Here is a 27,454-nt window from a genome sequence, read left to right as displayed (position 1 = left end):
ACGAACGATAGCGGCCGGTCGGAACCGCAACCCTGGCACGTGAATATAGATCACGTGGTAGCATTGCAAAACTCCCAAGCAACACTACGCCAAAAATATTTTTTCTTGCAAATTCATTACGCTGGGATCATCTAGTAAACCGCGCGCCTAGGAACAGAAGATCGCCCGACTAATTCGGGGTTTTGTCTTTGGTCTTTTGCCTAATATCTTCGAGGAGCTATGCGTGTTCATAACTGCAGCTTTTGTTCATCGCCGGTTTACGTGAGTGATAATTATAATGAGCGCTTCAACATACAGTGAACTTTGATCTAACGCGGTTTATATAGCCCGGTCATGGTATTATGTTCGTCCGTAACGACGCGAAGGAATTCAGATTCTGGTAAGAATTCCTTTCTTCTGCTATCGCATCTTGTTATTTGGTTCTAACATTCCTCACTCTAGCCGCTCGAAATGCCACAAAAACTTCAAAATGAAGCGAAATCCTCGTAAGGTCCGCTGGACCAAGGCCTTCCGCAAAGCGGCTGGCAAGGAAATGGTCGTCGACTCGACCCTCACATTTGCTGCGCGCCGCAACGTCCCCGTGCGCTACAACCGTGATCTCGTCGCCGTCACTCTCAAAGCGATGCATCGCGTCGCAGAGATCCGAGCACGGCGCGAGCGGGCGTTCTACAAGAACCGAATGCGTGGCAACAAGGCCAAGCAGCGCGAGGAGGACAGGAAGCTTGTTGCGGAGAACCAGGAATTGCTGCAGCAGGGCGGTCTGGTTCCGCGCGAGCGGGCAGCAGCGACAGTTATGGAGGTGGAGAGCGAGGACAGCGAGGAAGAGGTCATGGATATCGAGGAGCCTGTCGAGGTACGGGAGGAGGTGCTGGTCAAGGTGCCGGTCAAGAGAAGGAAGCAAAAGAACTAAAAATTTTATTGATATTTTTTGTACATTACTGCGCTACTATTTCGGGTACTTTTGGGTGGGTTCAGCATCATAACCCTCCGTCGCAATTTCATTTGGCGTTGTTGTTTAGGTCAACTATATATTTACAATATATTACAAATGACATGACAAAATAAGCAAATGCTTTTTATAACTGTACATAAACGTCATCTCAAGTTTACATGTAACAGAGAGACCTGTCCAGCTCTATCAAGTGATTCCAGATATCGACACTCGCGCCCTTTCCAACCCGTTCAATAATCTCCAGTTGCATCTCAAGAGACAGCGACGCGAACTTCATTAGCAAGTTCCCGTCAAGCACTGCGCGAGAAACTGACATTTCCAGGTCTGAACTGGCGGTGAGTGTGCGATGCATGCGCGGGTTGAGGCCTGCGACGTGTTCCATGCGGTCCGTCAGATGCTGCTGCACGATTACAAGCCTTCGATATTTTGCCTCCGACACGGGATGCACGGCAATAAGACTGCCTGAGCGCGTCGCGCCAATGCACATGAACTGTTCGGTTGGTCCCAGAGACGATTGCGGCGGCTCCGTTGCACTATCGGCCCCACCATCGACCATTGGGACTACCGCGGTGCTGGGCGTAGAAGCAAACTGCTCCTGTGGCACCATGACAAAAGCTTCGATATTGTGTCCCACGAAAAATTCCGACTTTGGCATCAACCTCTGTCCCGATAACGACTTCGGGTCTTCAGGATCATATTGTACAACGTGCAGCCTTTTGTTCGCATCTGCAATCACAAAATGCGCAATCTCGCCGTTCACGCAAAAATCCGCTGCCACGACTTCAATCCGCCGAAGGTCTTTTCCAAATAACTGCATTTTGTACGGCTCTTCGGAGAAGCCAACAAACCAGATACTTTTCATGACGTCGCCTAAAAGAAGCACGTTTTTTAGGCACTTTACCTCCGAAACGTAGATGTTCATGTCCATGAACGCGACCGGCAAGAATGAGTTATCTTCACGAAGAGCCCGTACCATAACCTTTTGGCCTTGCGCGGACAACAAGTACCCGTTAAGCTCACATAAAGTGCTAGCGACACCGCGCACATCTTCTTTGACAATCAACTTGAACTTGTGATTGTGTTCCGGCCTTCCTGGCTCAGGGACGACCTCTATAATCTCAAAGACGTAGACAAAACCTTTTGACGGTTGATCCTCGCCGTAAAACACGCCTGTGCCCACGGCGATGAACTGTCGACGAGTTGTCAGGCGCTCGGACAGTTGGAGGTTAACAGTTCTGACCACCAACGCAGTCTCATTCGTGGCAAGCTCATAATTATCCACAATAACCCATGATTTTGGTGAAATCAGTTTGAGCGAGCCCTGCGAGATTGTAGATGGGAATTCCGTTTCTAGATCGAATCAGCAATCCGCAATAGCAAGGAGCAAGATTTCGAAACTTACCTTCCGTCACATCAACCTCACGCTCTTCCGGTTCGTCCTTTGAACTAAATGGTACTTCGACGGATGTGGATATCACATAAACAGATTGCACCGGGTGGTATGCAATAGCATGCACATCTTCTTCGATCACAATTTTCTTCGCCGGCCATGGTCCTTCCAAACTGTAGCTATCGTCAAACCGGCATATACGCACCAAGTTCTGTTCAGAATATTAGTCATGGTTCCACGAGTACGCGAAAACTAGAATCTACCTCGTTGGACACGTAGATGAAGCCATGATCCACCGAAAATGAATGGAAGGAGCTAAGCGAATATATAGCTCCTCCGGCAGCCGAGATCGACTTCGGTGTTGATTTTGCAGTCTTCACAATCCAGTATCCCTCAGAAGATGGAATATTATCAACGCCATTGCCACTCACAGGCTGGCCACCTAACACAGCAACGACATCTAAGTTGCTCACAGACACCGCAAACAGTTTCTGTTTCCTGCTATGCACCACAGGGGCGTCGCCAAGAACAGGTGGTCGTAAAATGTTCATGACTGACCGTGTAAAGTGTACTGTCTGGCCGTCAACCATGAACGGCTTGTAAGCCGCGATGTCTCCATCGGCGGTTCGTATAATCAGATGGTTCTCCTTTAATACTGAATCGCCTAGAGGCGCGTACAAAATTTCGCAAATTCCGTAATCACGCTCCTCAGGCTTCAGATGAGCTGTAATACCGATGCCCGATTTCCGTCGGCTGACAGATGGACGGTCAAACTTGCCTGCGCCAGCGGCTTCATGTATAATCTCGGGTAGCGTGTCCACTCGTGAAGTTGAATACAGCAGACTCAAGTCAGCGGCATTGTATATCTACATACGGTTAGCGAGGCGGGCCTAGACTGGAAGACAGCTTGATGGCGTACCTGTAAAATACCGCGACTTGTAGTGATAACAATAACATCCACTGTGCGCTCGGTAACTTGATCAGTTTCAGGGTGGGAGCTGAAACGCTTGCGTTTCCGTTTCAGCTCCTCCGCGGTGACATATGCCAACGGGATTTTCGCGAGACAGCCAGCGGAAACAGCAACGTCGCCACCCACTTTCTTTCCCTCCGCAAGCTCCAAACTTCCAACGTCGCCGCTAAAATATAGAGCCTTACCATTATCGAGCAACACGAGTAATGACTGATCTGAAAAGGAAGCAGCAACGATCTCGGCTTCTCGTTCGTCCATATCGTCGTCGTCCGAGACGGGAAGCATCTGCGAGATCTGCAGATCAGAATCATAAACGTGGATTTCCGTCGGACATATCTGTACAATGCGCGTTCCGTCGAATATCACGCCAGCCGCAAGGGTTGTGCTCTTTGAATCAAATTCCGAGTTTCGGACTTGGTCAAATTGCTCACTGATGTCAAAAATCAAACTCTCCTCGTTCTTCGAAATTATTAAATACTTGTCCACGAGATCCGAGAGCTCGCTATCCGCACTAGTCTTGGTATTCCGGCTCTTGGCTTTCACAGTCCAGACGCCCTTGCATTCCGGAAATGTGAACTGTGCAACGACACGAGGAGTCAGTGACCTTCGGAAGATACTCAAGCCACCAGTGTGGTGCTCCCCTGCACGTGCGCCGACAATTTCTATCTTCGACGACGGTGCGTTGCGAAGCCCGTTTGTATCCACGGCGCCGAACGCAAGGTCAACCAACGGGCCGTAGTTTGTCATGGTATCATGAACAGAAAAAATATATTTCTTGACCACGTCTTCCGCAAGATCGTTGTTGTCGGTATCGAAAGTGGTATATCGCGCAGTGTTGCTGATACGTTCGCCGCCATATAGTTCTTCGTCCTCGTCGTCGTAGTCCTTTGACAAAATCTGTGCACTATCAGATATGCCCGCTTGAGCATTCTGCTCTGACTTGTCATCAGATTTGCGCCAAGAGAGTAGTAAACTATCGGCCTGTCCGCTTCCTATATATATCTTCTTCTTGGACGAGAGTATCTCAATGCACGCCGGTGCGGGACACACCACTTTCTCGAGCGCCTCGACAGCGTGAAACTCGATTCTGTCGAGAGTTCGTCCATCCAGCGCAAACTCAGCGAGGTAGATTTCGCCCGACCCAAGAACAAAGAGCACAAAGTTGTCCTGCAGGTACGTCGCTCGTGCGCCTTCGAGTCTGAGTTCCAAAAACGCACGATCAATGTAATCAAACTTGGACGCCATTAAAGCGGCGGAATTGACAGCAATGCCGACGGCCCGTCCCGCAGGGTCGACATGGATGACCTCGTTTGCGCCGAGAAGAAGCGTGCCGCCGATGGGAGCAGGTAGAGGGACGGCGGATTGCAGGTCGTATGGCAGGTTCGAAACACTAAAGATCGGCGTCGACGCGCGCTGCTGCAGATCTAAGGAAAGAATGATGAAAGACACAGAGTCCTGCCTTTCGTGAAGCAAGCCTGTCCACGTTCTCTTCGGCTCGTAGAGGATGGCAAGAGTCGGCTCGCGGTACTCGTACAGAAAGACGAGGTCGATGACATTGCTGATGCTATCGTCCAACTTGTGCGCATCAACAACAAAGGACTTGTATGACACCGCGGTTTTGGTCGGTGCGAGCGGAGTCGTGGCGTCGGACGCGAAGCCGTTCGTGGTTGGCATCTCGGAGAAATAGTCGTCGTCGTCAAAACTTTTGAACGGCAAGAACGCAAACATGTCTTTGCCGAACTTGAGGCACGCGCAGAAGTTTCCCGGATCGGTACGCAGTATCGCGCGGGCCGCATCGTCAATGTCGTCGTCAGGCGGTATGGTCTTTTCGTAGTAGTGAAGCGAGATGGTGGTGAGTTTGTGCTTGAACGGATCCCACGCGATGAGCGACAGCTTGGCGCTGGCGAACGAAAGCAGCAAACAGTCGCGACTCAGATCATAGCGCGTGCGGATGCGCGAGATGCCGGTGACGAAGCCATTGAGCTCGAACTCTGCCACAAGCACGAGCTTTGTTTGGTGTAGCGTGTGCGATCGCTCGAGACCGATATCGGCAAGGAAGTTGTCGTCGGTGCCGTCAAGATCCTGGTTCTGCGCCTGCGGTTCCGGCGTGGTCGGGTCGCTCGATTCGTGGACGACGAAGTCATAGATCTGTAGCAGCGAGGACGCCTTGACGACGGCGAGGTTGAGCACACCAGGGCTGATGAGGGCAGCGGAGACGCAGTGGGATACCGCTGTCGGGGGCGTGATGTCGCGGTAGACCTGCATTAGGGCACGCGAGAGGCGCTGCGGCAGTCTACGACTCGCAGCAAACCAAACGACAGCAGCGACGCGTCCGCCCACGTAGCCAAACAACAAACTTCCCGAAGCGGCAATGAGCTGGGCGGCAGAGAGAGCGGCGGCAGCGACGAGCGCGAGCGTGGAGACGAAAACACAAGGACTAAGCTCGGCGGCAAGGTTCGCACTCTAAACTTACGGCGCGGGCCTGTGGGCGAGGGACAACGGTTGGCAGACGTCAGTTGACAGTCACACCCACTGTCACACCGGTCAATCTACACAAACTTAGTTTCGCCGTCACGTTGTCATGCAAGCGCTGCCCGCTGACACTGAGTGGTCCGCTGCGCCGGCACTTGCTGTCGCTGTTGAGGCCCACGGCGACAGACCCGGCGCCGTATGTGACGACGGCACTGCAGTACTAGGCGTGGGCTGCAGAGCCGCGGCCCGTAGCGAAAGCAAGGGACACCGGTCCGCGCCTGAACGTCGTCGTTCCTGGCCGCCGACCCGTCTCCACGGCGACGCGGACCCGCCTGCTGCTCGCGCCGCTCGCCCCTCTCATTTTACTCTGCTTCTCCCACGCGGCCACTCCTGACGTCACCGCCTCGCCTCCGCAGTCCTTGCCCACCGCGTCTCCATTCACCACGTTTCACCGGACGAGCTTGATTACCATTTCCAGCTATCGAAATTCTTTATCTCTGCTAGTCGTAAGATCACACTCTCCACCAATTCATGATATGGGATGGCTAGCAGCCATGAGAACAAGTCAAAGCGAATACACACGAACACACTCAAACACAAAATTCCAAATGCCAGTGATGCAGAACCACAAAAGAACCAGCGAAAATAAACCATAGAAAATGGATACGAGAACACACGGAACAAACAAGCCAACACAAAATATTAATGTAACTAGAATATTAGTTGAACCCACCGGATCTCAATACACAAACACGCAAATCATACAAAAAACTTCCTCGTTCAAGCTATGAGACCGCACTGCTTATCCAATTCCACATGCGGCCCGCGAAACTTCGCCGATGAATGACTGTGTGTACGCCAGATGTCGCGGTATACGCACCCCCGGAGTGTATCGATCGCCTGCTCAGCGTTGACCGCGAGCTGCTGCTTGGGTTTCGGCGATGCGGACCAGTGCCGGCATGTGATTGTTCGTTTGGTAAAAACGTCGAGCTTGGCGATGTGAGGTTTCCGAGACTCTTCCAACCGCGGCTAAGCCGGCCAAACTTCTCGTCGCCGGAGGTTTGGATGCTGCTCTGTGATTTGCTCGAATGTCGCCGTCGCACCTTGCCTTTCTTGGGGCTCGCGGCACTGATTTCTGATGACAGAGTTCTCGCGATAGCTGTGTTTTCCTCGCAGCCGGAAGCGAGGTTGCCAGCCGACTTACTCCGCATCATCGCGCTCTTCAGACTAAAGGCCAAACTTCGTCGCCGCGTGTGCGATTTCTTGGAATGCAACCTCTCTAACTCCCGCTCAAAGGCTCCCGCGCGTCCGCTCTCGACCGATTGTACGTCTGCAGAAAGCGTGGAATGTGAGCACGAATTCTGCAGAGAATGGCCGTCAGCCTCCGCCAGAGTCGTCGTTTTTGTGGCTGTCGTAGTGTTCGTAAGAATATGACGAATCTCCGGTCCCGGCTCGCCCAGAATAATCGCCTCGCCGTATTCGTCCACGATGAGCACCTCATCCGGCAGTGTCGATGTGCTGCCGGGTGATGATGCGCGTTCAGGCGACGTACTGTCAGTCAAATCCTGGCTCTGCTCGGCAGCGACTTTGGCAAACGAGTTCACAAAGTCATCCCAGACGCTGCGGCCACGCTGCTCAGACGGGACCTCTATACTCTCGTCGTGAGTCTGGAGCTGCCGAGCCCGTTCGGAGGCTATAGCGGCGGCCAATGCCTCGCCTCCCTCCTCGTTCTCCATGGCCTCCTCGATCTCAACTACGGCGGACATCTTTCGCTTCATGCGTGACCGCGGATTCGATATAGGCGGGCCGTCGAGTTGTCGCGACATGGACATGGAAAATGTGTGAAAGTCCACCGATCGAGTGCCGTCCCATGCAATCAAGCCCGGCGCGGACTCAGAACGGCGGTGGGTGCCGGCGTAACTTGCAGATGACTGCCAGCTGCCAGAGAGAAGAGGAGGCGTGCCAGCGGGTCCCAGTGCGGCGTCGAGGTCGATCATAGGCTCTGGTGTGCCGGAGCGTGTGAAATAATGCGGGGTAGAAGAATGCGAGACGCGCGGAGGTGTGGCGGGACGGGCGAGAGCGAGGAATTCGGCGTTGTCGTCGTCCTCCTCCTCCTCTTCCTCATCTGATTCGATCGTAGAGGCGGTGCCCGATGCCTTGCTCGACGGCTGATCGAGCACAGATTTCCAGCGGAAGCGCATGAACGACCATGATCGCGCCTTCTTGTTGTTCTTGTCTGGCGACGCAGGCTCGGATCGCGGAACCGGTGCCACGACGGTCACCGGGCCGGGCGAAGCCTCGGCTGGCGGTTCGGGGACTTCTGCGGATAGCCGGTGGTTTGGTGTGATTGTGGCGGTGGTGGACGTGGAGGTCGTGACGGAGTGCGAAGGAATAAATTCGACAGATGGTGAAAACATGACCTTCGCCTTGGCTGGAGGCGTCGTAGAAGTGGACGAAACGGAGGCGAGAGATGCGGAGGAGGAGGCGCGCGAGACTGAGGAGGACGGCGAAGGGGACATGGATCGCGACACATGCATCTCTTCGGAACACGAAGCATGGCCGCTGGGTGAGGGTGGCTGCTGTTGCTGCTGTTGCTGTTGCTGCTGCTGCTGCTGCTGCTGTGACAAGAGAGTAGGGGGAGCAGCCGCCGCCGATGACGCGGCCGCCGCGGAAGGGTGGTGGAGCTGTGGCTGCTGCGGTGGCACGTCTGTACTCTTGGGCGCCTGCTTCTGCTGGCGGGCGAGGTCGTGCTGGGACTGCAGCTCGACCATGAAGTCATGCGACATTGCCGCCGAGCGGCGATGGGCGTGACTGCGCGCAGGACTACGCTGCTTGGCCTCAGTAGACGCGCCGGCGCTGGACGAGAGCGGGCGGGCGGCGAAACTCGGCTGCGGACGCGGAGTGGCGATGGTGATGGTGCCGGGGAGCGATGCAGAGGACGGCTTGCGGGCATGGCGGGCGGGAGACGCGTCGTGGTTGTAAGGGAAGACGAACGCAGGGGGCGCGACCGGCGCGATGGCCGAGGTCGTGGTGGTGGCCGCCATGGCGCGCGAGGGGAGGAGCACGCCCACAGGGCAATCGGCGGGGGGTGTGGAGGGTGCGAAGGACGAGAACAATGCGTCCTGCCCGCGCGACGGCTATACTCGGTAAGACTTGCCAGGCGGGTGGCGACGGGGGCGGCGGCAAGGCAGGCGGCAGTTTAGCAGGGCCGCATTGGCGAGGCCGGTGGAGGAGAGGGGCGAGCGAGAAGAGGAGCGCGAGGAGGAGCGCGGCGGAGGAGCAAGCGAGGGGGCGAGGAGCAGCAGTGACGGCGTGGGTGCCCAAGAGGCAGGGGCACGCCAGCGCAGCGCAAGCACGCGAAGGCGGAGGGTGTTCCGCGGCCCCGGGTCAGCCGCCCGCTTTTCTCGCGGCGCGCATGACGCGCCCGGGTCGACGCCTCCGTACGACAGCCTGCGCTGATCGCTTCACCACAGCGGCCGTCCGCTGGCTGCCCCGGCAGGCCTCCCCCGGCCAGCCGTCCGCTGCCCGCAGCTCCCTGCGCCGCCCGCGCCCGCACCCCTGCTGCTGTGATGCTATTTTCGGACCACACCACTGCCCTCGGAGCGGCCTGTTCTTGTCAGCAGCTGCGCGGCGAACCGCCGCGGTCATCCCCGTTCACCCTTCGTTTCGCCTGACGCGTTCGGGGTGCGTCTGCCAGCACTCCTCAGGCAGCTAGTCCGCACTCAACCTGCGACGGACCCTGGGTGGCTCGCGCGACGTCATCTGTTCGCGATGTGCGGGTCCGCGCGGTCAGCGTGTAGAGTGCGCGGACAGGGCCGGGCATCGGTCCGGGCCGGCCACGTATTCGTCTTTTGGCTCCAGCGCGAGGAAGGGAAGGCGAAGACGGCGCTTCGTAGGCAGGGGTTCACTTCACGGGTTCGCGGATTGGTCGCTGGGAGTCAGCGGGTCGCGCGGTCACGGGTACCCGGCACCCTCTAGACGGGAAATTAAAGGGAGCACGCGCGCAAGATAAGGTTAGCACCGCGGTGTTCCATGCAGAGAACGATGTCCCCCGCTGTCCAGCGCGAAGCCCCTCGCGACCGCGTTCCGCCGGCGCAAGCCATGGCGGTCCTGCGACATGCAGTGCCTGAGTGCGGTCCCTATCTCCGTTACAGCTTACAACGCACTATCGCTTCGCGGAATCCTCGGACGCCAATCCGCCCTAACTTGCTTATCCGCGCACAGAGCAGCCGTAGAAGAGGTGGCCGGATGAGAAGCTTCTGCTGGTTAGCCTTATTAACACTAGCCAACGTCACCGTTCCGGCGCTGCATCATCGCCGCCCATGCCGCCCAGACCGCCCAGCGCTCTCTCCGCCTCGCGCCGCCGTAAGTCTGTACTGCTCAGCTTGCCCTCCCAGTTCTTGTCCGGGTCCCCGGCAACCACCCCGATCTCCCATAGTTTCAGCGCGCGCATGCCCCGCCGCCGTCGCTCCTTGTTCACTGCCTTGCCCCCTGCCCGAGTCTCCCCGCTCACCACCAGGGCGTCGATCGCGTCGATGTTCACCGCGTCCCCGTAGATGTCGCTGATCTCGTGGGTGGTCGCCCGGAGACCGGGGTAGACGTACTTCAGGAACTCCAGCACCTTCTCGCATCGTTCCTCCAGCGGCTGCATATACTCCTTGTACTTCTTGTTCTTCAGCAGGGCCGGCCCGGTAACTCCTATGATGAGCGCCTTCCGCGCGAGGAACCCGGCCATCGTCAGCAGGATCTTGTGTCCGTCGTGCAGGTGGTCAAACGTGCCTCCGACTGTGTACCAGTAAGCGTTCTAGTCCGATGTCCTGCGAGACACCAATGCACACTACTTACGTGCGACCACATCGTACTCGCCCTCCGTGCCTTCGTCTGCTTCAGGCTCGTCCTCCGACGCCTCCTCGTCGCTGTCCACAAGGAGTCCCGCGTCGCCAACCGCCGGCGCGTCGTCTCCTTCCGAGTACTCGTCCGTATCCCCCGTCACAGATGACGCAGACGACATCATCTGCAAGCCCATCGGTAGCACGACGATAGGCAGCGCCGGTGAAAATCGCGATGATTGCTGTTCCGACAGAAATATTGAAAGCACTGTGGTGTCTGCCAACGTAATACGCTGTCAGCATACGAATGCAATACTAAACCACGCTCATGCATACCACTCTTGCCTACTGCCACAACTTCCCAGCTCCTCCTCGCAGTGTCGGCCACGTCGAACCCACCGACTCCGTCCAGCAGAACGCACACCTCAACCCCCTCGCGCTGCTCCGTCTTTGCAATCTCACCCGTCAGCAAGTACAGCTGCGCGATAATGTAATGAACTTCGCTGAACGTCGGTGCCAGATTCATAACCAGTATGTCCAGCTTCCCCTTTGCGCTCGTCATGTGCAGGGCGTGTGCAATCACGTTCCGGTATGTCCGGTGGATCGGAACGAAACTGTCTTCCCCCGGATTCACTAGCATCAGTGTCGTCTCATAAAGCGACATTGTGGAGCTCATGAGGTGCAATCGGCTAGATTTTATTCATTCGTTACGTGTGGATGAATACAGGCGCAGCACAAGTTGACGATGTCGCGGCGATGTCGTGGCGATGTCGGTCCTGTCGTGGTGGTGATGCAGCAACTGTGGCACCGCGGCACAAAATCGAATTCGTGACGCCGTGTGGGGTTCCAGCCCTTCGCCTGCTGAACTCTAGTGACACTTGAGTTTAAAACCGCCTGATCCGAAACTCTAATCTGCTGCTGCCCCCTGCGTTGTTCTTGATGCCAAAGCGCATATTGCATTTCACACCTACACATATTCAACAGCGTGTTCAAGTCAACTATTCACCAGGTCGTAATTTGCTACAGAAGGATACGCCGAAATCGGGGGACTGGCTCGGCCTGATCGAGTTTCTCGCTTATAGTTTTAGCGCTGAATTCCTCAATGTGAAAACTTCCATGGTAGCCCCACAATAAACTAAGCCAACTGTCAACCCACATGTTCACAATCCCTGTCAGATTTTCCACGACCCGCGCAAGGACTCCTTGCGTACTCTCTCGCGCGACAATTCAGCCGCGCGCTTCATTCCCACCGATTTAGGTGAGATTATCTGATGAACTCCGCGCGCTCCGTCTGATTGTAGAACAGCTGATCCGGCCAGTACTCAATTGCGGCACCAAGATGCGGCAGCACTTTATCCGTTTCGTTTAATTAACCGAGTTTCAAGCTATTGGCTATTGTTCTGAAATAGATTGCTGCATAGGTCAGAATCAACGCGTCGCTGTCGGCTTCAACCTCTAGCCTCATTTCATCGCGATGCTGGGAGTCAGACGAGCGAGTTGCAGGTCAAAGCCAACGCCAGCACTGTATTCTTTGTGAATACTTTATAATGTTCAGTAATTCAATTGCTGTACAAGACAACTCCAAACGACTCCAAAATGACCTGGGTATGATGATGAAAACTAATCCCGAATGCCGCTACTATCTCTTTTCTAATGCCTTCGCCATAGCCGCCGCCTTCTTTCTCTGCAAGTTATAACCAGAGAACCAAACACAGAGGGGAAACAAAATCGTGTTCACCGCAATCCACGCAAAGATAACGCCGATATTTCTTCCCATCGTGTTACGTGTGCCAAACAGCACCGTCTTCAGCGCGTCGCAAACGTTCTTAATTGGGAAGGCGTATCCATACCGATAAAAGGCTGGGAGAAGCTTGATCGAAAAGAACGCAGGCGCAACGTTCGAAATCACCATGAAGATCATCCAAAATCCAAGCAGCGGCGGAAATGTGGCAATCGCAACCAGCGCGACGTTCTCGCATGCCCCACCAACTGAGGTCATGCCGATCCAATTGATCATCCAATAAATGAAAAACCCCGCGCGCCCAAACTTGAGCGTAAAATCGACTTGGTAAGCTAACGAAATGAGGGAGTAGAATAACGAGAGAACAAAGTATGCAAGCCAGGAAGTGACGAGACGGTATAGGATATAATGCGACCTCTTCATCTGAGGCGCAAGCGTCATGTGCACAGGCTGGAAGAAGTTGAACTGGAAGAAAGATATGATGATCAAGTAGATCAGGCCGATCTGCATCACAGCCGTAAAGAGCGGGTTCGTCATCGGCCGCATGTTGTTGTCATAGATTGACACCGGCGTGGACAACAGCTGCGGCGCGTGCTGGGAAATGTCCGACAACGACATGCTCGAGTTCTGTCCCGCTGTCCTGATGACTTCGTTCGCAAACGTCTCTCGGAAGTACTCCGCTTGTTCTGACAGCCAGGGCGACAGCAGAGAAAACAGCGCCTGCTCCTCCGCCTGCGGATATGCGAACTGCACGCTGTACGAACCGTCATAATTCTCGTAGTCTGCCGGGTTTTCTAGAGCTTTGACGAGTTCGGTAGTTGCATTCGAGGCGATGATATACGCGCCCCACGTCTTCTGATCCAACACTTCGGCATACACGTTCTCATACGAGAAGTCAAAATCGCTGGCGTTCTTCACGACTACTGTTGCCGAGCCTGCGGCAGTCGCGAATGCGGTGCTGATCGAAATAAACGCAGGACCGACCCAGGCGCTTGGTGCATCGTCCATGTTGATAATCCATAGCTGGACGCGATTCAGGTACTTGTCGCGATTATAATAGGATCCCCAATAGATTGACAGAATGCCCTGTCACAGGTTAGTTGCACATGCAATACTCAGAGACAGTGATGACCACTTGCCATAATGAGAACTCCCATAAGAATCAAAGACCCGGCAATCGCCCGAAACGCGTGCACACGATTAGACCTGAGCGAGCTAGAGAAAAATCCGTGCAATTGCTGCACCAGAGTCTCTCGCCGCTCCAGATCCGGCATCTGCGACGCTGCTGTCGTAGGCTGAACCGATAGACCGTTAAAGTCGTCCTTCTGCTTGCTATTTATGGTATCCTGATCCCACTGAAATCCATTCTGACTTTCAAAATACGGACTCGCTTCTTCATCGTGAACGAGCGACATTGAAAAGCCCCGCGACAGAGCGTCTCCTATGTCGTGGCTCTGTGTAGCCGCGGTCATTGTGCGTGCAAGCCCCGATGCACGGGAAAAGGTCCTGGACAGCGGTCCCGGCATAATTGGCGGGGAAGTCGCTGTTGAAGCCGATGGGATCGTGCTCAAATTGGCGCCATCGCTGAAGGTCGGATTTGCGCCAGCGTTTGTACTGCCGCTGGTGCTGCTGCTGTTCATATTATTATATGAGTTCTGCGAGACGCTGTTCACACGACGAGTTGGAGGGGGACGACCGCCGATGCTGTTGCCGGTGGTGCTGCTGCCCCGCCGACCGTCGGGATTGAAGTTGCTGCGGAGCATGGGGTTGTTGTTGTTGTTGTCAGTCATTGCGCGTTCTGTGTATCTGTGGAAGAGCACCTCATTGAAACTTCGACGTCGAGGCCACTATCGTAGTTTTATACATGCACAGCTCTAAATTTCGAGAATTTCACGGGCGTGGAAACTCGGACCAGGAAAGAGGTTTTTTTGCTCTTTCGTCCTCGCAGCTTGCCGCGTTGCTCAAAATGAAATTCCCGCTCGCTCGAGCAGTGCCGCACAGGTGCATTACGTCATGCCGAAGCCAGACAGGTGCGGTGAGACTCCCTGTGGATCGCTTAACTGAGCTCTTGCACTGCTGTTTATTTAAGTTATCGACCTCCTGGACGACTTCCATATGAACTATTACTAACAAACGCGATCTCAAAATGCTTTCGATATCGAAATGTCGCGGCTGCACCGTCGAAATTTTTGGTCACCTTGTCTGAAGGTCCCAATGTGCTTTGTTCGATTCCGACTAACCCACACAGTCTGTTCACTAGGTTTGCATCCGGGTAAATCTGAGCCGCGCCGGTGACATAAGCCCTTTCGAGACGCGTCGCGAGGGAAACCTGCCCACCTGCTTCGCCGCGACAGCAGTGACAACTTCGCTACTGCTGCGGGTATGCCATGTTGCCGCCACCAGCCAAGCGGCAGCGTCTATTGCGAGATGGCGATACCTTGCGAGCACGGTTGTCCGCTTCGACAGTCGGATCTGCGGAGTTGAGGTCCGCTGTCGACGAGCCGACAGTGATATCTCCCAATGACTTCGAAAGTGAGGACGAAGACGACGAGAAAGACGACCTTGGCCACCTAGTTGGCTCATTTATCCACGATGAATCAGAACTGCCGGAAGAATTTGACCTGGCCGAAGCTCGACTGCAGTCGTCGAACAAGCTCAAATCTGCGTGGGAGGAGATATTCAGAAAGTACGGTCGCGACCTCAGCAACGATACAGATGTTGTTGACATCATCACCGGCGAAATTATCGAGGATAGAGGTCACCTGGCTGGCCTAGAGGTAGGAGGCAACAAGGGTATTGCGAACATATGGATGCCGGGGAGATCAGCACACAGCCCTGAGTGCGAGAACCAATACCGGTGGAGTGCACACCCGCACATAGCTCGTCCGACAAAAAGTCGGACTGCCAACAAGCCTTGGAAGCCGGCATCGAAACCCTCAGCGGCAGCAGGAAATAGCAATAAGGATGAAAGCGACGATGAACTCTCGAGTGCTGTTGCCAGTAGTCAAATCTATAGTTCTCCGGCGACGTTACAAATCAGAAACGGTACTTTGCTACGCCACTCATCATCGCCGTCGCATCTCAATTCATCGCCAGTTGTTGGGCTACCAATACGCTATCCACTGGATAGCCATGCTCAACATGTCGTCTTATCGCACTCACCATCAGTTTCATGCCTCAATTCATCTCCAGTACATGCGCAAATAGGACACCATTTCCCGAAAGACCATTCTCCATTGAAGACATCTACTGATGGCCAGGCTAACGCAGAGAGAGACCGGCGGAGAAAAATGTTGGAATTAGACCTCTTGGTTCAATCGTGGGTTACGAAAGACGGCGCCTCAGAGGATGATACTACCCCAGAAACCGCGTCATTAGTCGAAACGGAAGACAGCGAGGAAGAACGCCGCACTGGATGGCTAAGCAAGAAGCAGCACATCGACGTGTTGATCCAAGCATGGGCCGCTCAGAGCGCACAGATGGAATTATCATATCCGCCCGAGCCGAAGATTTATCCACAGTATACTACCGCGTGTGCGCAACTCGTGGAAGTTCCCGACAGCGAAGATACGGCTGCCGCATTGAGCCAAGAATCCGTCTCAACTTCGCATGGGATGAGCAAAGGACTGCAAATTCAGATAGCACATCGAGACTCCAGCTCTTCGGTACAGGAGAAGAGATGCGGTGACATTGGTTATAGCTGTGGACGAGACTTTTGTTTCGAATGCAGCTAATGAGTCCAATAAATTGAAGTTCTCTTCATTGTCCTAATATAGAATCTAAGTCTACTTTTCTACCAGATTCGCCTTCGACCGAGCCAGCTGCTTTCCAGAACTTTGAGAGATGGCGAACGCCGGAGTCGCAAATTATTGTGACTATGGTGTGTCCTCGTCCGATTTTCTTTGCCCACCTTGCTGCTGCGACGCAGTTAACTGCAGTGGAACTCCCGACAAACAGGCCTGCACATTGTAAGTATCGAAGCGAACATATAACTGCCGATAGCTACTAACCGTCATTCTCGACCAGATATCGCGCCATAGCGATAGCTTCTTTATCTGTCACACGTATGGCATCATCTACATACGCGCGCCCAGCTTCAAAATTACAGGTGACTCTGTTAATGCCGATGCCTTCTACCATTGTATCGACCTGATGCCGCCTCCGCGTTCCTTCTCGCTCAGCCACGTCAAACATGACACCGTATTTGACTTTGTTGAATAGGCCGCTCCCTGGAGGATCTGCCAGTACCACTTTCAGCTGCGGACGCAGAGGCTTCAAGTATCTGGAGACGCCAGATATTGTCCCGCCAGTGCCTGCACCTGTGATAAATGCGTCGATTTGTCCGCCGGTCTGTCTCCAAATTTCAGGACCGGTGTGTTCGTAGTGTGCGCGCCAATTTGCTTCGTTTTCGAACTGATCTGCAAATAGTCCACGTCCTAGTGTATTTGGATCTGCGTTCTGCTCCTGTGCGCGAGTCCGTGCCATGTTCACGTACTGCCGTTTGTCGACAATGCTTGCTGGGGGAACCATTTCAACAACTGCACCGAGGCTCTTGAGAAGGTTGATTTTCTCGACTGAAGTGTCATCGGGAAGACAGATGTGTGCCATGTATCCCTTTGCGCGACAAATCATGGCCAAAGAAATTCCCGTCGATCCAGAGGTTCCCTCGTAGACGACATCGCCGCTGTTAGGATGTATCAGTCCTTGCTTCTCAGCCTTGTATTGTCTTAGCTAAAGTTCACAGAAACTGCATTTTTGAGAAAGCATACCTCCTCAACGATGGCTAACGCGATGCGATCCTTCGCACTACCACCGGGGTTGAGCATTTCCACTTTTGCCAGTATGTCGCAACCGGTGGCGTCGCTAAGAGACTTGATCCGCATTAATGGCGTATTTCCTATCAGTCCTTCGACGCCGACTCGAATATCTCGTGGGACTGCATAATCGTCGTACGCAGCATTAGCTGATTGTGTCTCTGGGTCGTTGAGCTCGACATGGCGGTGAGAGCTGTCCAACGAAGAGCTGTGAGCTTGTTTTCGGACCGTGTCGGAGATTATGGCTCCCAGTGCCACGCCGGCCAGAAGAGTTGCCGCCGTGCACACGTCGAGCCGCCATGCGTAGCCCATGCGTCGTCTTCGAGGTGTTCGACTGGGCCTGATGGCTGGTGAATAGTACTGCGACGAGAGCCGGCGGAGCAAGCTTTAAACCACCCTGACTCGCGCCGCAGCACCTCATCGACTCCAATTTAATCTTGAAATCTCAAAATCTCGGCAACCAAACCGCGCTGCTCGCGATCATCGGGTCAAATGAAGCACTCTTCCAGCATACTTGTAACTACAGGCGCTTGCTTTAAAATGTCGAGTGCATAAAACCTTTTTATCTGTAATTACTGAAACAGTTGAAATACTGCTGCGGGGAATTGCTTGCCCTAACCTGTGATCGAGAGATATTTCAAAGCTCGTACAGATGTCCGCCTCCAAACCATCACATGATCCACGACTCATGCACAAAATGTCGAACGCCATGCCGGCAGAAGATATAAGTCACGCTCTCGCGCTGAGACGATTCGAATTAGGCGAGGTCTTACAGTGCAGTATGTCGGTTGGCTTGGATGAAGTGGATCAGGCAGTTAGACTGATGAAGACTGCAGACACGAAGACAAAGGCGATCACATTGCAAGGCCGCATCGATGGCCAAGATGCAATTGTGCTTGCTGAAAAAACTGTGTTTTTACCGGGAGACGCTGACGGGCTCGCCAAACGCGTTGGGTCGATGACGGTGCTGGGGCACAACGATGTCTACAGCTGGTTCACGGCAGGCGCGGACATCATCGAGAGCGACGAAGATGCGATCACACCGGCCTACAAGATGTCGCTGATCTGGCCAGCAACAGAAATAGTATGTATTTTTTGTACCAAAACGGAGTCCAACTAAACATGAACGCAGCATATACGCAAGTACCGGTCGCAGCAGCAGCGCATGGTGAGCGAAACGCCGGAGATGTATACAAAATTTGTGGTGCCATATATCGAAGAGATGCGCGGCAGTAGGCTGAACTGGTGAGTGCCAGAGCAGATTGGAATGAGTTTGACGCAGAATTGACGAAGAATACAGGGTCTATAACATCCTCAGCCATGAGGCCGAGGAGGAGAGGATTGTGTACGAGGACAAAGACCCTGAGAATGGATTTATCTTGCTACCCGACCTGTACGTTCGGAGAAGCTTGGATAGCGGCTGATATCTGGCTGACATGGATCATAGGAAATGGGACGGCACGTCGATAGAAGCGCTCTACCTAGTTGCGCTGGTGAATCGACGGGATATCGCTTCGATACGCGACCTGCGAAAGGAGCACATCTCATATCTTCAGCAGTTGCGAAGTAAGATTATGCAGGCGACGAGCAACATGTACAATGTGAAGCCTGAGCATCTACAGTTATACATGCACTACCCTCCGTCGTACTACCACATGCATATCCACGTCACGGCGATGGGATATGGCACGGAGGTCGGACGCGTGATGCTACTGGAAGATGTGATCGCACGGCTGGAGGAGATGTGCGCGGACGGATATGCGAGTAGCACGCTGACGTACTCGATCGGAGAGAACTCGCAGCTGTGGACAGCGCTCTCATCAGGCAGCAGTGAATCCGGAAGCAGTGTATAGCGCTCCATGCTCTGTATCTGCTCTTTTACTTTTGCTAAATATGATTCACGCTCCGTTGTGTGAATTCGGTTGTTGAGCTGTTTTGAATAAAATAGCTTTAACTAATGGCGGTGATATCTGCGGCTGGGAGCTTTGCGTAGAACGCGGCGGTGATTCAGGCTGTTGTTGACGTTAGGTCGCGTCGCGTGCAACTCCAAACTACAACACGTACGGATCGCTATCAACAACGCGTGCGATTTTCCTCAGCCGTGCTGATGCTGATCAGATTCGCATTGCAGAGGCTGTCAGCATCAGTGCTTCCTCAAGGTATGAATGCGTACATAGAGCGATCGCTTTAGTAGCTTGATACTGGAGATTTGCCTGACGGCTATATTACCATTCTATCACTGCAATAAGCGTAGTAGGAGAGAAAGATATATATAACGTGCGGACTAATCGGAAGCACTTCGTCATTAATTTCCTAACGTGCGTGGTCAACTATATCACATTTTTGCAGCAACAACAGCTCACGCAAGAGAGTCTGTATTTTTGAGCGAGGCGGATGCAGTGCAGGACAGTTAGTTGCGGAATATATGACGTAGGCATGACCGGACAGACGAGGTTGTGCTGCAGTTTGCAGTGCTGCAGCAAACAGTACTAGCTGTCACCGAGCAGTGCGATTTGAATAACGGGAGAGACCAAATGCAGGCATGGCCATGCTGACGCAACTCGTTGGCCGAAGACCTGTTCATCTGTACGTTCCGGCAGGAGCTGGGGTGTGATGTCTCAGCTCACGACTGCGTAAAATTTTAAGGCGTTGCGTGCCCGTCTTCCAGATCCAGCTTTTCAATACCTTTTGATGTCTGGAACTTCATGCTGACCTGAGAGATCTGTGATCCAGGGAGCATGCAATCACATGTGAGGATCCAAGCTGATGGGTATTGCAGACAATCGCATGGCGCGCTATGCGTGTCCCAAAATTAATTTTGAAGGAAATCTCGACAAGAAAATATGAAACCTTTGCAAAATGCAGTTTGCAATGTCAAGACCCTTGGCGGTTCGTGCGGCCGCGGGAAATATAGACACTGAATCGCCCAGAAGACCCAATGAGGTCTCACGCCTTGCAGCCTCTCTGCTCTGCAGAGAGAACTTTTCAAACGAGGCGGGGTGCGTGCAGCCCGCTGGACAAGTGCGGCATTCGTATACGCTCAGAAGAGGGAGTCTGTCGGGCGCCAAGGTGGCCTGTTCGTCAAACATCACCTTGTCTTGGTTGTAGGTGCGCTAGTCTCTTGCAGCCTCAGCGGCTTTGACGCGGAACCGAAAATACGCGTCATGCTGCGCACTGCAAAGTCCGCAAACACGGAACCAGCCCCGAGGTGATGACCGCGCCGTCCGCCGCCGCCTGAAATTAAGGGGCGCGCCGTACAGCGCGGTGCATGCAAACTCTGTGTTCCGTGCAGACACAAATGGAATCTCGAAGGCGAATGCGGAACGGTGGCCGTAGATGCGCGCGCACATGCGACCATGGCGCTGTGTCACGGGGCTGGTGCTCCGAGCGACACGTCCGGCCAGGGGCCACAGCTCATGACAGGACGGTGCTGCGGGCACTCGACTGAGGCTTGCGTACGCGCGCAGGGGTGGCCCGGCGGGCACAGCCAGGGCGATGCGAGGCGAGCGACGACCAAAGACAGGGGGTACGCGGAGTGGTAAACGTTGAACCGGCGAGTGAACCAGCAGTGCGAGTTTCTGGCACGGCAGGGTAGGGACGTCCCTACGCCGCAGGGGGTCGATGTCGAGCCGCGGCGGCGCCGAACCAGGAGGACCGAACCAGGTGAAAGCGCAGCGCAGTGCCAGCAAGGAGAACAAATTATTTAGAAGTTGACACGCTCTGCGATCGTTTGCGTCGTGCTGCTGCTGTGCTTCCATCCACTACATCGCCAGCCAACTGCCGACCTCGTCCGCAATTCTGTTAGCCGTTCTAAATGCGCTACGACCTCATGTACAGCCTCCACATCGTCCGCATCTAGAAGACCGAAGCATTGTCGTCGCTACCATGGGGCCCATGATGATCGCCCGGGTGCGGTCGGCATTTCTCCTCCTCCTCACCATTACCTTCATCGTCTCTTTCGTCATCATCTTCCCCGACAACGCCACACCTGTGGACGCCGCGACTGTGGCGGCCGCCGCGGTCGAGGCCGAGCCCGAGCTCAATTTCAGCTACGACTCGAAGCATCTGTCCGTATACAACAGCGACGGCATGCTGTGGCCAGTACTCGGAACCTGCAAGACGAGCGAGCTCGTGTCCGACAGCACCATCATTCTCCCGTCAGCGTCCACGGTAAGCGGCAGTCTTGCATCGCTGCGCGCTCGCTTCCATTTACTCCGCACAAGACACTTCTACAACTCCAACCTGCTTGCGACGCAGTCGACGACGAAGCTGAAATACCTCGGTTTCACTCGCTTTGAACCGGACGACTCTCATGAGTACCAGTGGTGCTCTATGGCATGGGCGTCCACTGTCACATCTCGGAGGTTCATTCAGTGCGCTATCGGCAAGAGAATCAATCCGCCAAAGTTCGTCTCGCCGAAGGGTTCCTGTGCTGGCAGGCCGACGCTCGAGGCAGACCATGGCTTTGCCAACCAGCGGGTGTTCTGGTCGCCCTATGGCGAGCCGCTCATGATCTCGACAACGAACTCCCACACCGGCTGCCTCGGGCAGTATCTCATCGATGCCCGCGCGGCCGCGCCCGAGATCGCAAAAGCGCTGCCGAAATCGCAGCCGGCGGTGCGGTTCGACAAGTACATTGATCTCAACGACACATTTGTCGACGATGACCCTTTCGACCGGAACACAATCATGCTTTTTGACGATAAGAACCACGGCTTCTTGTCCTACAAGACGTACCCGCAAGACATCAGGTCTATCGACAATCCTGGCGTGAACATCGCCGAGCACAACAACAACGTCTGCCTGCGCGACCTAGTCAGAGACGAGTATGTTCCCAATGGGCAATTATGGCAGGCAACTTCATCGCTCCGCCTCACACTCTGCAAGTTCCCTTGCGAGCCGACCGAGCACAACACAGTACTCATATCGATCCTGTACGCGAAATACAAAGACAAGGCGAAAGGCGAGCTTGCGTATCGTCAGTATCTCATCGTCATGCAACCTGTTGCGCCTTTCCAGATTATCGCGCGCTCGCGGAAGTTGATATACGCCGGAGCCGAGGAGCCGTTTACCGTCGGCATGTCCTGGGATACGCACACGCGCATGTCCTGGAGCGAGCATGAGAAGAAGCTGAAGAAGGCGGCTGAGGCTGCAGTTGCAGAACTGTCCCTTGAGCAGGAAGTTCCAATGAAGGTCTCCAACGACAAGAATGCTGGCGAACAGAAGGTTTCCATGATGGCGAACGAGAAGTCAAATTCAGACCAGACTGAGGAAGAGGCCTCTTCCACTCCGGCGGCCAAGTCAAGCACAAAGAAGGTCAGCATGAAGGAGACTTCCACCAAGACTGACGACAAGAAGACGGAGAGCAAGCTGAGTACAAAGGAAGCCGATAAGACAGAGGCCTCCGCGACAACTGAAGGAAAGCAGGCAATAAGCAAGCCAAGGACAAAGGCAGCAGTCGTTAAGACACTGGATAAGTCCAGCACGAAGGAAACCGAGGATAGACAGGCTTCGGCGACCACCAGAGACAAGCCAGCTCACAAACTCGCCAAGCGCGCTGTCTTCAACAAGCAAGCCAGCAGCGCGTCGACGGTGTCTACCGAAAGATCTTCACCCAACAAAAAGACATCCACGTCAACAAAATCAAAGTCACCGCGACCACCGACACCATGGATTGACCTAGTCGATCTCAAAGGCGAACCTTCGATGCCGGAATACGCATACAACAACACACTCATATCCGACACATACCAGGGCTGGATCGACGACACGCTGCTCATCTTATTCAGCGTCGAGTCCACTTTCTCGGGGATGTTGCAGGTCAAGGCTGAGGATATCGTCAACTGCCTCGTCATCTGCCCAACGTAAATAGATTTTTTTATACTTTGCATGATATATAGGAGTCGTGTGCTACGATAATTTTAAGGGCATGTGTACAAACTTACGGTATTATAATTTTTTAGGATGGTGGATTTATCTATGTAATTTAGGACTTCTAAACATAATTTACACATCAAAAAATGCAAACGCCAGATCCTCTACGATATAAACCTTTCGAACACATTCTCTTATGCAACCGACTTTGCCAGCCCTGCCAACTGCTTCGCGGTACTCGAGGTCAATGGCCTAATCCTCGTGAGTCCCGGCTTCCTGTCGGTTCGAGTGTTGCTACTCTGCTGGATGATATTGTACACCAGAAACGGCGGCATGTCCGCCACCGACCGCACGTTTCCGCCGTCAACAGACACCAGTACCGACGAGGGATGCACGTACACCGTCGCGGCGTCGGGCGGGAAAAATATCGCGCTCTTATCGACCCCGGCCTTGCCCCCGTTGAGCAGCGTGCTGTCGCGCAGGTACGTGTACTGGTTCATCCGCAGATACGGCACGTCAGTAATTTTCATGCGCTTCTTGAGATTTTTTGTCGCTGCGGTGGGAGAATCAAAGTACCCGTCGACGAGATCAGCGCGCACGACGACTTGGTCGATGAAACCTGTTGTCACGATCTGCTTGAGCGCTTTGATTTGCATGGCTGACGGCGCGGGAATCTTGGTGTGGAACTTGAGATCGCCCACAGCGTGCATGCTTGTAGCCACGATGCGAGTGAGCTGCTGTCGTAACTTATGGATTTCCTCCATCGACTATGCGTTGTGTTAGCCAATATATACCACAAGCGCATGACAAATCTCACCTTTTCTCGTAGGAAGTTCTTGAAGCAGAACTCGGCCTTCTCGGTCTCATACTCATACGCACAAATCACGCTCAATAGCTTCAACACGTCGGCAGTAGGATCAAGTCCCGCAAATTTGCGCTGCACAATGTAATACTCCTTCATTCGCGACTTGCCATCCTCAGAAATACCCTGTGAAACGCCGTTTTCATCATCGTCAGAAACGTTTTCTGCCATTTCATCGCTAATCCCGAGCTCATGCTCTGGCAGAAACGGGTCACCGACCGACAATCCCGCGACTATCGCAATCACGTACTGTAAGCACTCAAACTGCTGCCCAATTGCCAGGATTTTTGCAAACCGCGGCGCAAGCGGGAACACGCTCATGATCTTTCCGAGATCCGTCATCTGGCCATCCTTGTTCAGCGCGCCGAGATAGTGCAGTAGCCGCTCTGCTGCCACTAGACGGTCGCGATCGGGAGGCGTCGGGAAGGGAAAGTTCGCGATCGTGTCAATACCCATGGATTTCATCTGCAACACGACGCCTTCAATAGGCATGCGCAGAATCTCGGGGATTGTAAATTGCGCAAAGTCACGCTCGTACACGGCAGAAGAGTATAGACGGTAGCAATGGCCTGGACCCGTGCGACCCGCGCGTCCGGAGCGTTGGTCAGCGCTGGCCTTGCTGATCCACCCAATATCAAACTTCTGCACGCCGGTGATCTCGTTGAAATGTCGTTCCTTGGAGCGGCCGCAGTCGACCACGTAGCGGATTCCGGGTATTGTTAAACTCGTCTCGGCAACGTTGGTGGCGACGACACACATCCGCGAATCGGCTGGGGGCGATTCAAAGATCTTGAGCTGCTGAGAGGTGGGCAAGAGCGAGTACAACGGCAGCACATAAAGTGGACCGGTGTTGATGACATCAGTTTGTTCCTCAAATCCTTCCTCGATCTCACGCGCGCCATCGCTCTCAGTCTCGCTGCTGTCATTGCCGTCATCGTAGGTCATGTCAAGCTCCATAGTATCATCTCCAAGCTCGATATCCTCAGCTTCAACTTCCGCTGCCGTACTCATTAGCATATTGACAGCCTCACAAACATACGCCTTCACAAACCTTCATTCGCTGTGATGCTCAACACTGTCGCAACGGCCTCGTCGCCCTCGGTGACGGCATCCTGCTGCTTTCGTCTTGGATACGCACGCTTCAATCGTCGACACAGACTCGTGATTTCGTTTTGGCCAGTAAGGAAGATCAATATACCACCCGGTGGAAGTCGGCGATGGATCTTGCACACTTTCTTGAACGCCTCGTCTGCGTAATTGCTCTGTGTCCGTCGGCTAAAATGGTTCGCGACCTGATTTGCGTGTCAGCAAGCGCCATCAGCTAGTGGGTGCGGGAAGTAGCAAAATACGCACCGGATATTGACGCGCCTCAACCTTCAACACCGGGGGAGCGACATTGAACAAAGTGTGATTATCCAAGAAATCAGATACTCGTAAGGTAGCCGACATGATAATCAGCTTGAGCGGTCTGAGAGTCTGGTTAGGTTCCTTGCTCAGCTCATAACGCAGCTTTAAGACGCGACTCAGCACGCCAATCAAAATATCAGTGTTCACATTGCGCTCATGCGCTTCATCGATAATAATGGCAGAGTACTGCGACAACATCAAATCCTGAGACAGCTCACGCAGCAAAACACCGTCCGTCATATACTTCATCGCGGTGCCTGTTTTTGTGTTTTGTTCAAAACGCACTTGGTACGCGACCTTGTTCTTGTTATCGGGTCCGAGTTCGTTGCTCACGCGTGCCGCCATAGACACCGCAGCTACTCGGCGGGGTTGCGTGATGCCGATCATTCCTGGTGTCTCGCTCTTTCGATTTCCGTAGCCAGCTTCAAAGAGAAACTGTGGTACCTGCGTAGTCTTGCCGCTACCCGTCTCACCGCAGATGATGACGCACAGGTTATTATTCACGGCCTCCATGATCTGCTGCTCGTCTTGAACGACAGGGAGCTGCATGCGAGCCGCTTGGACATCGACAGACCGTCGCACTTGAACGTAGAACGACTTCCGCTTGTCGGCGTTGTCGATTGTGACAATATCTGGGGGAGGAGTGGTTCGGTCTTCAGGACGGTCGATGACTTCGTATGGTGTAGAGAGCTTTGGAAGCGTGTTGATGTTGGAGAGTTCCTCAGTCGTACCGCCGCGGAGCTGTCTTTCGGCCCATTCTTTGAAACTTGTACCGCGTGAGAGTTTATGCGGGTCGTCCATGGCCTCGCCGCTGTCAGTTTCGTCGTCATCGTCTTCCCCGTCTTCCTCACTGCCATCTCTTTCTTCGTCTTCTGAAGTGCCATCTTCACCCTCGTCGTTTGTAATAGTGACGATCCCATCGATTTCGTCAACGTCGCTGCCAATTCCAAACCATTCCTCGTACTCCTCTTCGACTTCGCTGTCATCTTCGGATTTAACTGATTCGTCTTCTCCATCGTGTTCGCTGTCGTCCTCGTCCTCGTCGCTGCCCTCTTCATCGCTCGAATCTTCCTCCTCTGAAAAAGCTATCTTCGCTTTACGTAGTTTCGTCTGCTCCAAAACCGCGCGCCAGCTATACGGTACGCTGCGTCTCTGCTTTCTCCGCTTTGTCGTCGGCAGAGCGTCCAGCGACAGCGACGCGCCCCAGTTAGAAAGAGTTGGCACGCGCACTTCTTCTGGCTCATCTTCCGCTTCAAGATCCTCGCCGTCGGCGACGTCGTGCGCTTTATTTGTGTCCTCGAGAGTGCGCTTAAGAGATGGCGTCGTAACTGCGGCAGTTTTGGACTCGGTTGCGCGATCACACTCAGCAGCCTCGGCCTGCAACGAGGTCAAGACGGCTTCTGAGCCCTCTGGTGCTACCTGCCGTTCCTCGTATAGAAGTCTCCTCCCCTTGTCATCCAAAAGCCCAAGCTTCTCGTCCAGCAACGCCTCACGCAGCTGGTTCCGTCTCGACTCGGTACTCGTTCCAAGCTTCTTGAGACTGTGAAGCAACGTCGTGTCGAATTTCGAACCAGCAAGCTTTTTGAGCAAGACCTTTTTCTCTTCGCGCTTGAGCTGACGTTCGATGTATTTCTCGAAGCGCTTCTTTTTCGCTTTGGAGAATTTGGACTCAGGTGGCATCAGGAGCTGTTCGAGCTCTGTTCGCTTGGCGAGTTTCTCGGCCTCTGTCATCGGCACGAGGACAAGTGCGTTTGGATCTGTACTCGCATATGACGCAGAATTATTGCTAGCTGCTTTGAGTAGCAGATCGTCAGTAGTCTTGACCGTGGTAGTCGTCATCGTCGTCGTGATGGCTGTGTCCGCAGTGGTGTCCTGCTGAGTCTGAGGAAGATCCGCCGTATCGTCCTCGTCAGGCCTGCGGACAAATCGCGGCTGCCTTGAGGTTTTGAGCTTCCGCTGCTTGGCAATCGCGCCCGACCGCGCCCTGTCGTTGAACCGTGGCCGATATTTACCCATTCTGTGTGGTGGTGATTGAGTTGCTACAGGCGCCTCTGAGGAGGGCGAGGGCGTGAGCAGTCTTTGCTCCCAGGAAAATTTCTTGAGCCGCACAATACGCGGCGGGAAGGAAAGTAGACTTGCGTCA

The 27,454-nt window shown here is 54.1% G+C and overlaps 10 protein-coding genes across 10 annotated transcripts; 4 read left to right on the top strand and 6 right to left on the bottom strand.

Moving 5' to 3' along the window:
• The first annotated feature begins 117 nt into the window (after nt 1-117).
• Nucleotides 118-1,062, top strand: V1518DRAFT_415417 (ribosomal protein L24e-domain-containing protein). The gene is made up of 3 exons (XM_066903810.1): nt 118-261; nt 327-379; nt 442-1,062. The coding sequence occupies exons 1-3, from the start codon at nt 220-222 to the stop codon at nt 908-910; spliced, it is 564 nt and encodes a 187-aa protein (XP_066760450.1). The 5' UTR covers nt 118-219; the 3' UTR covers nt 911-1,062.
• On the bottom strand, nt 990-5,721 carry V1518DRAFT_415415 (CPSF A subunit region-domain-containing protein). Its single transcript, XM_066903809.1, has 4 exons — nt 3,262-5,721; nt 2,606-3,208; nt 2,355-2,553; nt 990-2,302 (listed from the first exon to the last, which is right to left on the bottom strand). The coding sequence occupies exons 1-4, from the start codon at nt 5,575-5,577 to the stop codon at nt 1,107-1,109; spliced, it is 4,314 nt and encodes a 1,437-aa protein (XP_066760449.1). The 5' UTR covers nt 5,578-5,721; the 3' UTR covers nt 990-1,106.
• An 848-nt stretch (nt 5,722-6,569) lies between these two features.
• On the bottom strand, nt 6,570-9,106 carry V1518DRAFT_393047 (uncharacterized protein; the record flags this gene model as incomplete). Its single annotated transcript, XM_066901782.1, has 3 exons — nt 8,725-9,106; nt 8,490-8,667; nt 6,570-8,321 (listed from the first exon to the last, which is right to left on the bottom strand). Exons 1-3 carry the CDS (start codon nt 8,826-8,828, stop codon nt 6,570-6,572), a joined length of 2,034 nt encoding a protein of 677 aa, XP_066760448.1. The 5' UTR covers nt 8,829-9,106.
• Nucleotides 9,107-9,910: 804 nt separating this feature from the next.
• Nucleotides 9,911-11,508, bottom strand: V1518DRAFT_415412 (uncharacterized protein). The gene is made up of 3 exons (XM_066903808.1): nt 10,950-11,508; nt 10,630-10,890; nt 9,911-10,569 (listed from the first exon to the last, which is right to left on the bottom strand). Exons 1-3 carry the CDS (start codon nt 11,287-11,289, stop codon nt 10,076-10,078), a joined length of 1,095 nt encoding a protein of 364 aa, XP_066760447.1. The 5' UTR covers nt 11,290-11,508; the 3' UTR covers nt 9,911-10,075.
• Nucleotides 11,509-12,252: 744 nt separating this feature from the next.
• Nucleotides 12,253-13,880, bottom strand: V1518DRAFT_437644 (uncharacterized protein; the record flags this gene model as incomplete). The annotated part of the gene is made up of 2 exons (XM_066906332.1): nt 12,253-13,440; nt 13,494-13,880. 2 exons carry the CDS (start codon nt 13,878-13,880, stop codon nt 12,253-12,255), a joined length of 1,575 nt encoding a protein of 524 aa, XP_066760446.1.
• Nucleotides 13,881-14,258: 378 nt separating this feature from the next.
• On the top strand, nt 14,259-16,217 carry V1518DRAFT_415406 (centromere protein Scm3-domain-containing protein). Its single transcript, XM_066903807.1, has one exon. It carries the CDS (start codon nt 14,742-14,744, stop codon nt 16,086-16,088), a length of 1,347 nt encoding a protein of 448 aa, XP_066760445.1. The 5' UTR covers nt 14,259-14,741; the 3' UTR covers nt 16,089-16,217.
• Nucleotides 16,093-17,752, bottom strand: V1518DRAFT_415403 (tryptophan synthase beta subunit-like PLP-dependent enzyme). The gene is made up of 3 exons (XM_066903806.1): nt 17,124-17,752; nt 16,365-17,070; nt 16,093-16,313 (listed from the first exon to the last, which is right to left on the bottom strand). Exons 1-3 carry the CDS (start codon nt 17,478-17,480, stop codon nt 16,114-16,116), a joined length of 1,263 nt encoding a protein of 420 aa, XP_066760444.1. The 5' UTR covers nt 17,481-17,752; the 3' UTR covers nt 16,093-16,113.
• Nucleotides 17,753-17,865: 113 nt separating this feature from the next.
• Nucleotides 17,866-19,496, top strand: V1518DRAFT_450121 (HIT-like domain-containing protein; the record flags this gene model as incomplete). Its single annotated transcript, XM_066906505.1, has 5 exons — nt 17,866-17,947; nt 18,005-18,252; nt 18,301-18,413; nt 18,469-18,561; nt 18,616-19,496. 5 exons carry the CDS (start codon nt 17,866-17,868, stop codon nt 19,019-19,021), a joined length of 942 nt encoding a protein of 313 aa, XP_066760443.1. The 3' UTR covers nt 19,022-19,496.
• A 1,366-nt stretch (nt 19,497-20,862) lies between these two features.
• On the top strand, nt 20,863-23,195 carry V1518DRAFT_415395 (uncharacterized protein). Its single transcript, XM_066903805.1, has one exon. It carries the CDS (start codon nt 21,054-21,056, stop codon nt 23,034-23,036), a length of 1,983 nt encoding a protein of 660 aa, XP_066760442.1. The 5' UTR covers nt 20,863-21,053; the 3' UTR covers nt 23,037-23,195.
• On the bottom strand, nt 23,124-27,356 carry V1518DRAFT_415392 (P-loop containing nucleoside triphosphate hydrolase protein). The gene is made up of 4 exons (XM_066903804.1): nt 25,258-27,356; nt 24,956-25,196; nt 23,860-24,902; nt 23,124-23,809 (listed from the first exon to the last, which is right to left on the bottom strand). The coding sequence occupies exons 1-4, from the start codon at nt 27,325-27,327 to the stop codon at nt 23,237-23,239; spliced, it is 3,927 nt and encodes a 1,308-aa protein (XP_066760441.1). The 5' UTR covers nt 27,328-27,356; the 3' UTR covers nt 23,124-23,236.
• Between the last annotated feature and the right edge of the window lie 98 nt (nt 27,357-27,454).

Source organism: Limtongia smithiae (genome assembly GCF_038497785.1).
Source record: "Limtongia smithiae strain NRRL Y-17922 unplaced genomic scaffold V1518scaffold_4, whole genome shotgun sequence".
In the NCBI taxonomy this organism is placed as follows: domain Eukaryota; kingdom Fungi; phylum Ascomycota; class Lipomycetes; order Lipomycetales; family Lipomycetaceae; genus Limtongia; species Limtongia smithiae.
This window is presented reverse-complemented; position numbering and strand designations above follow the sequence as displayed.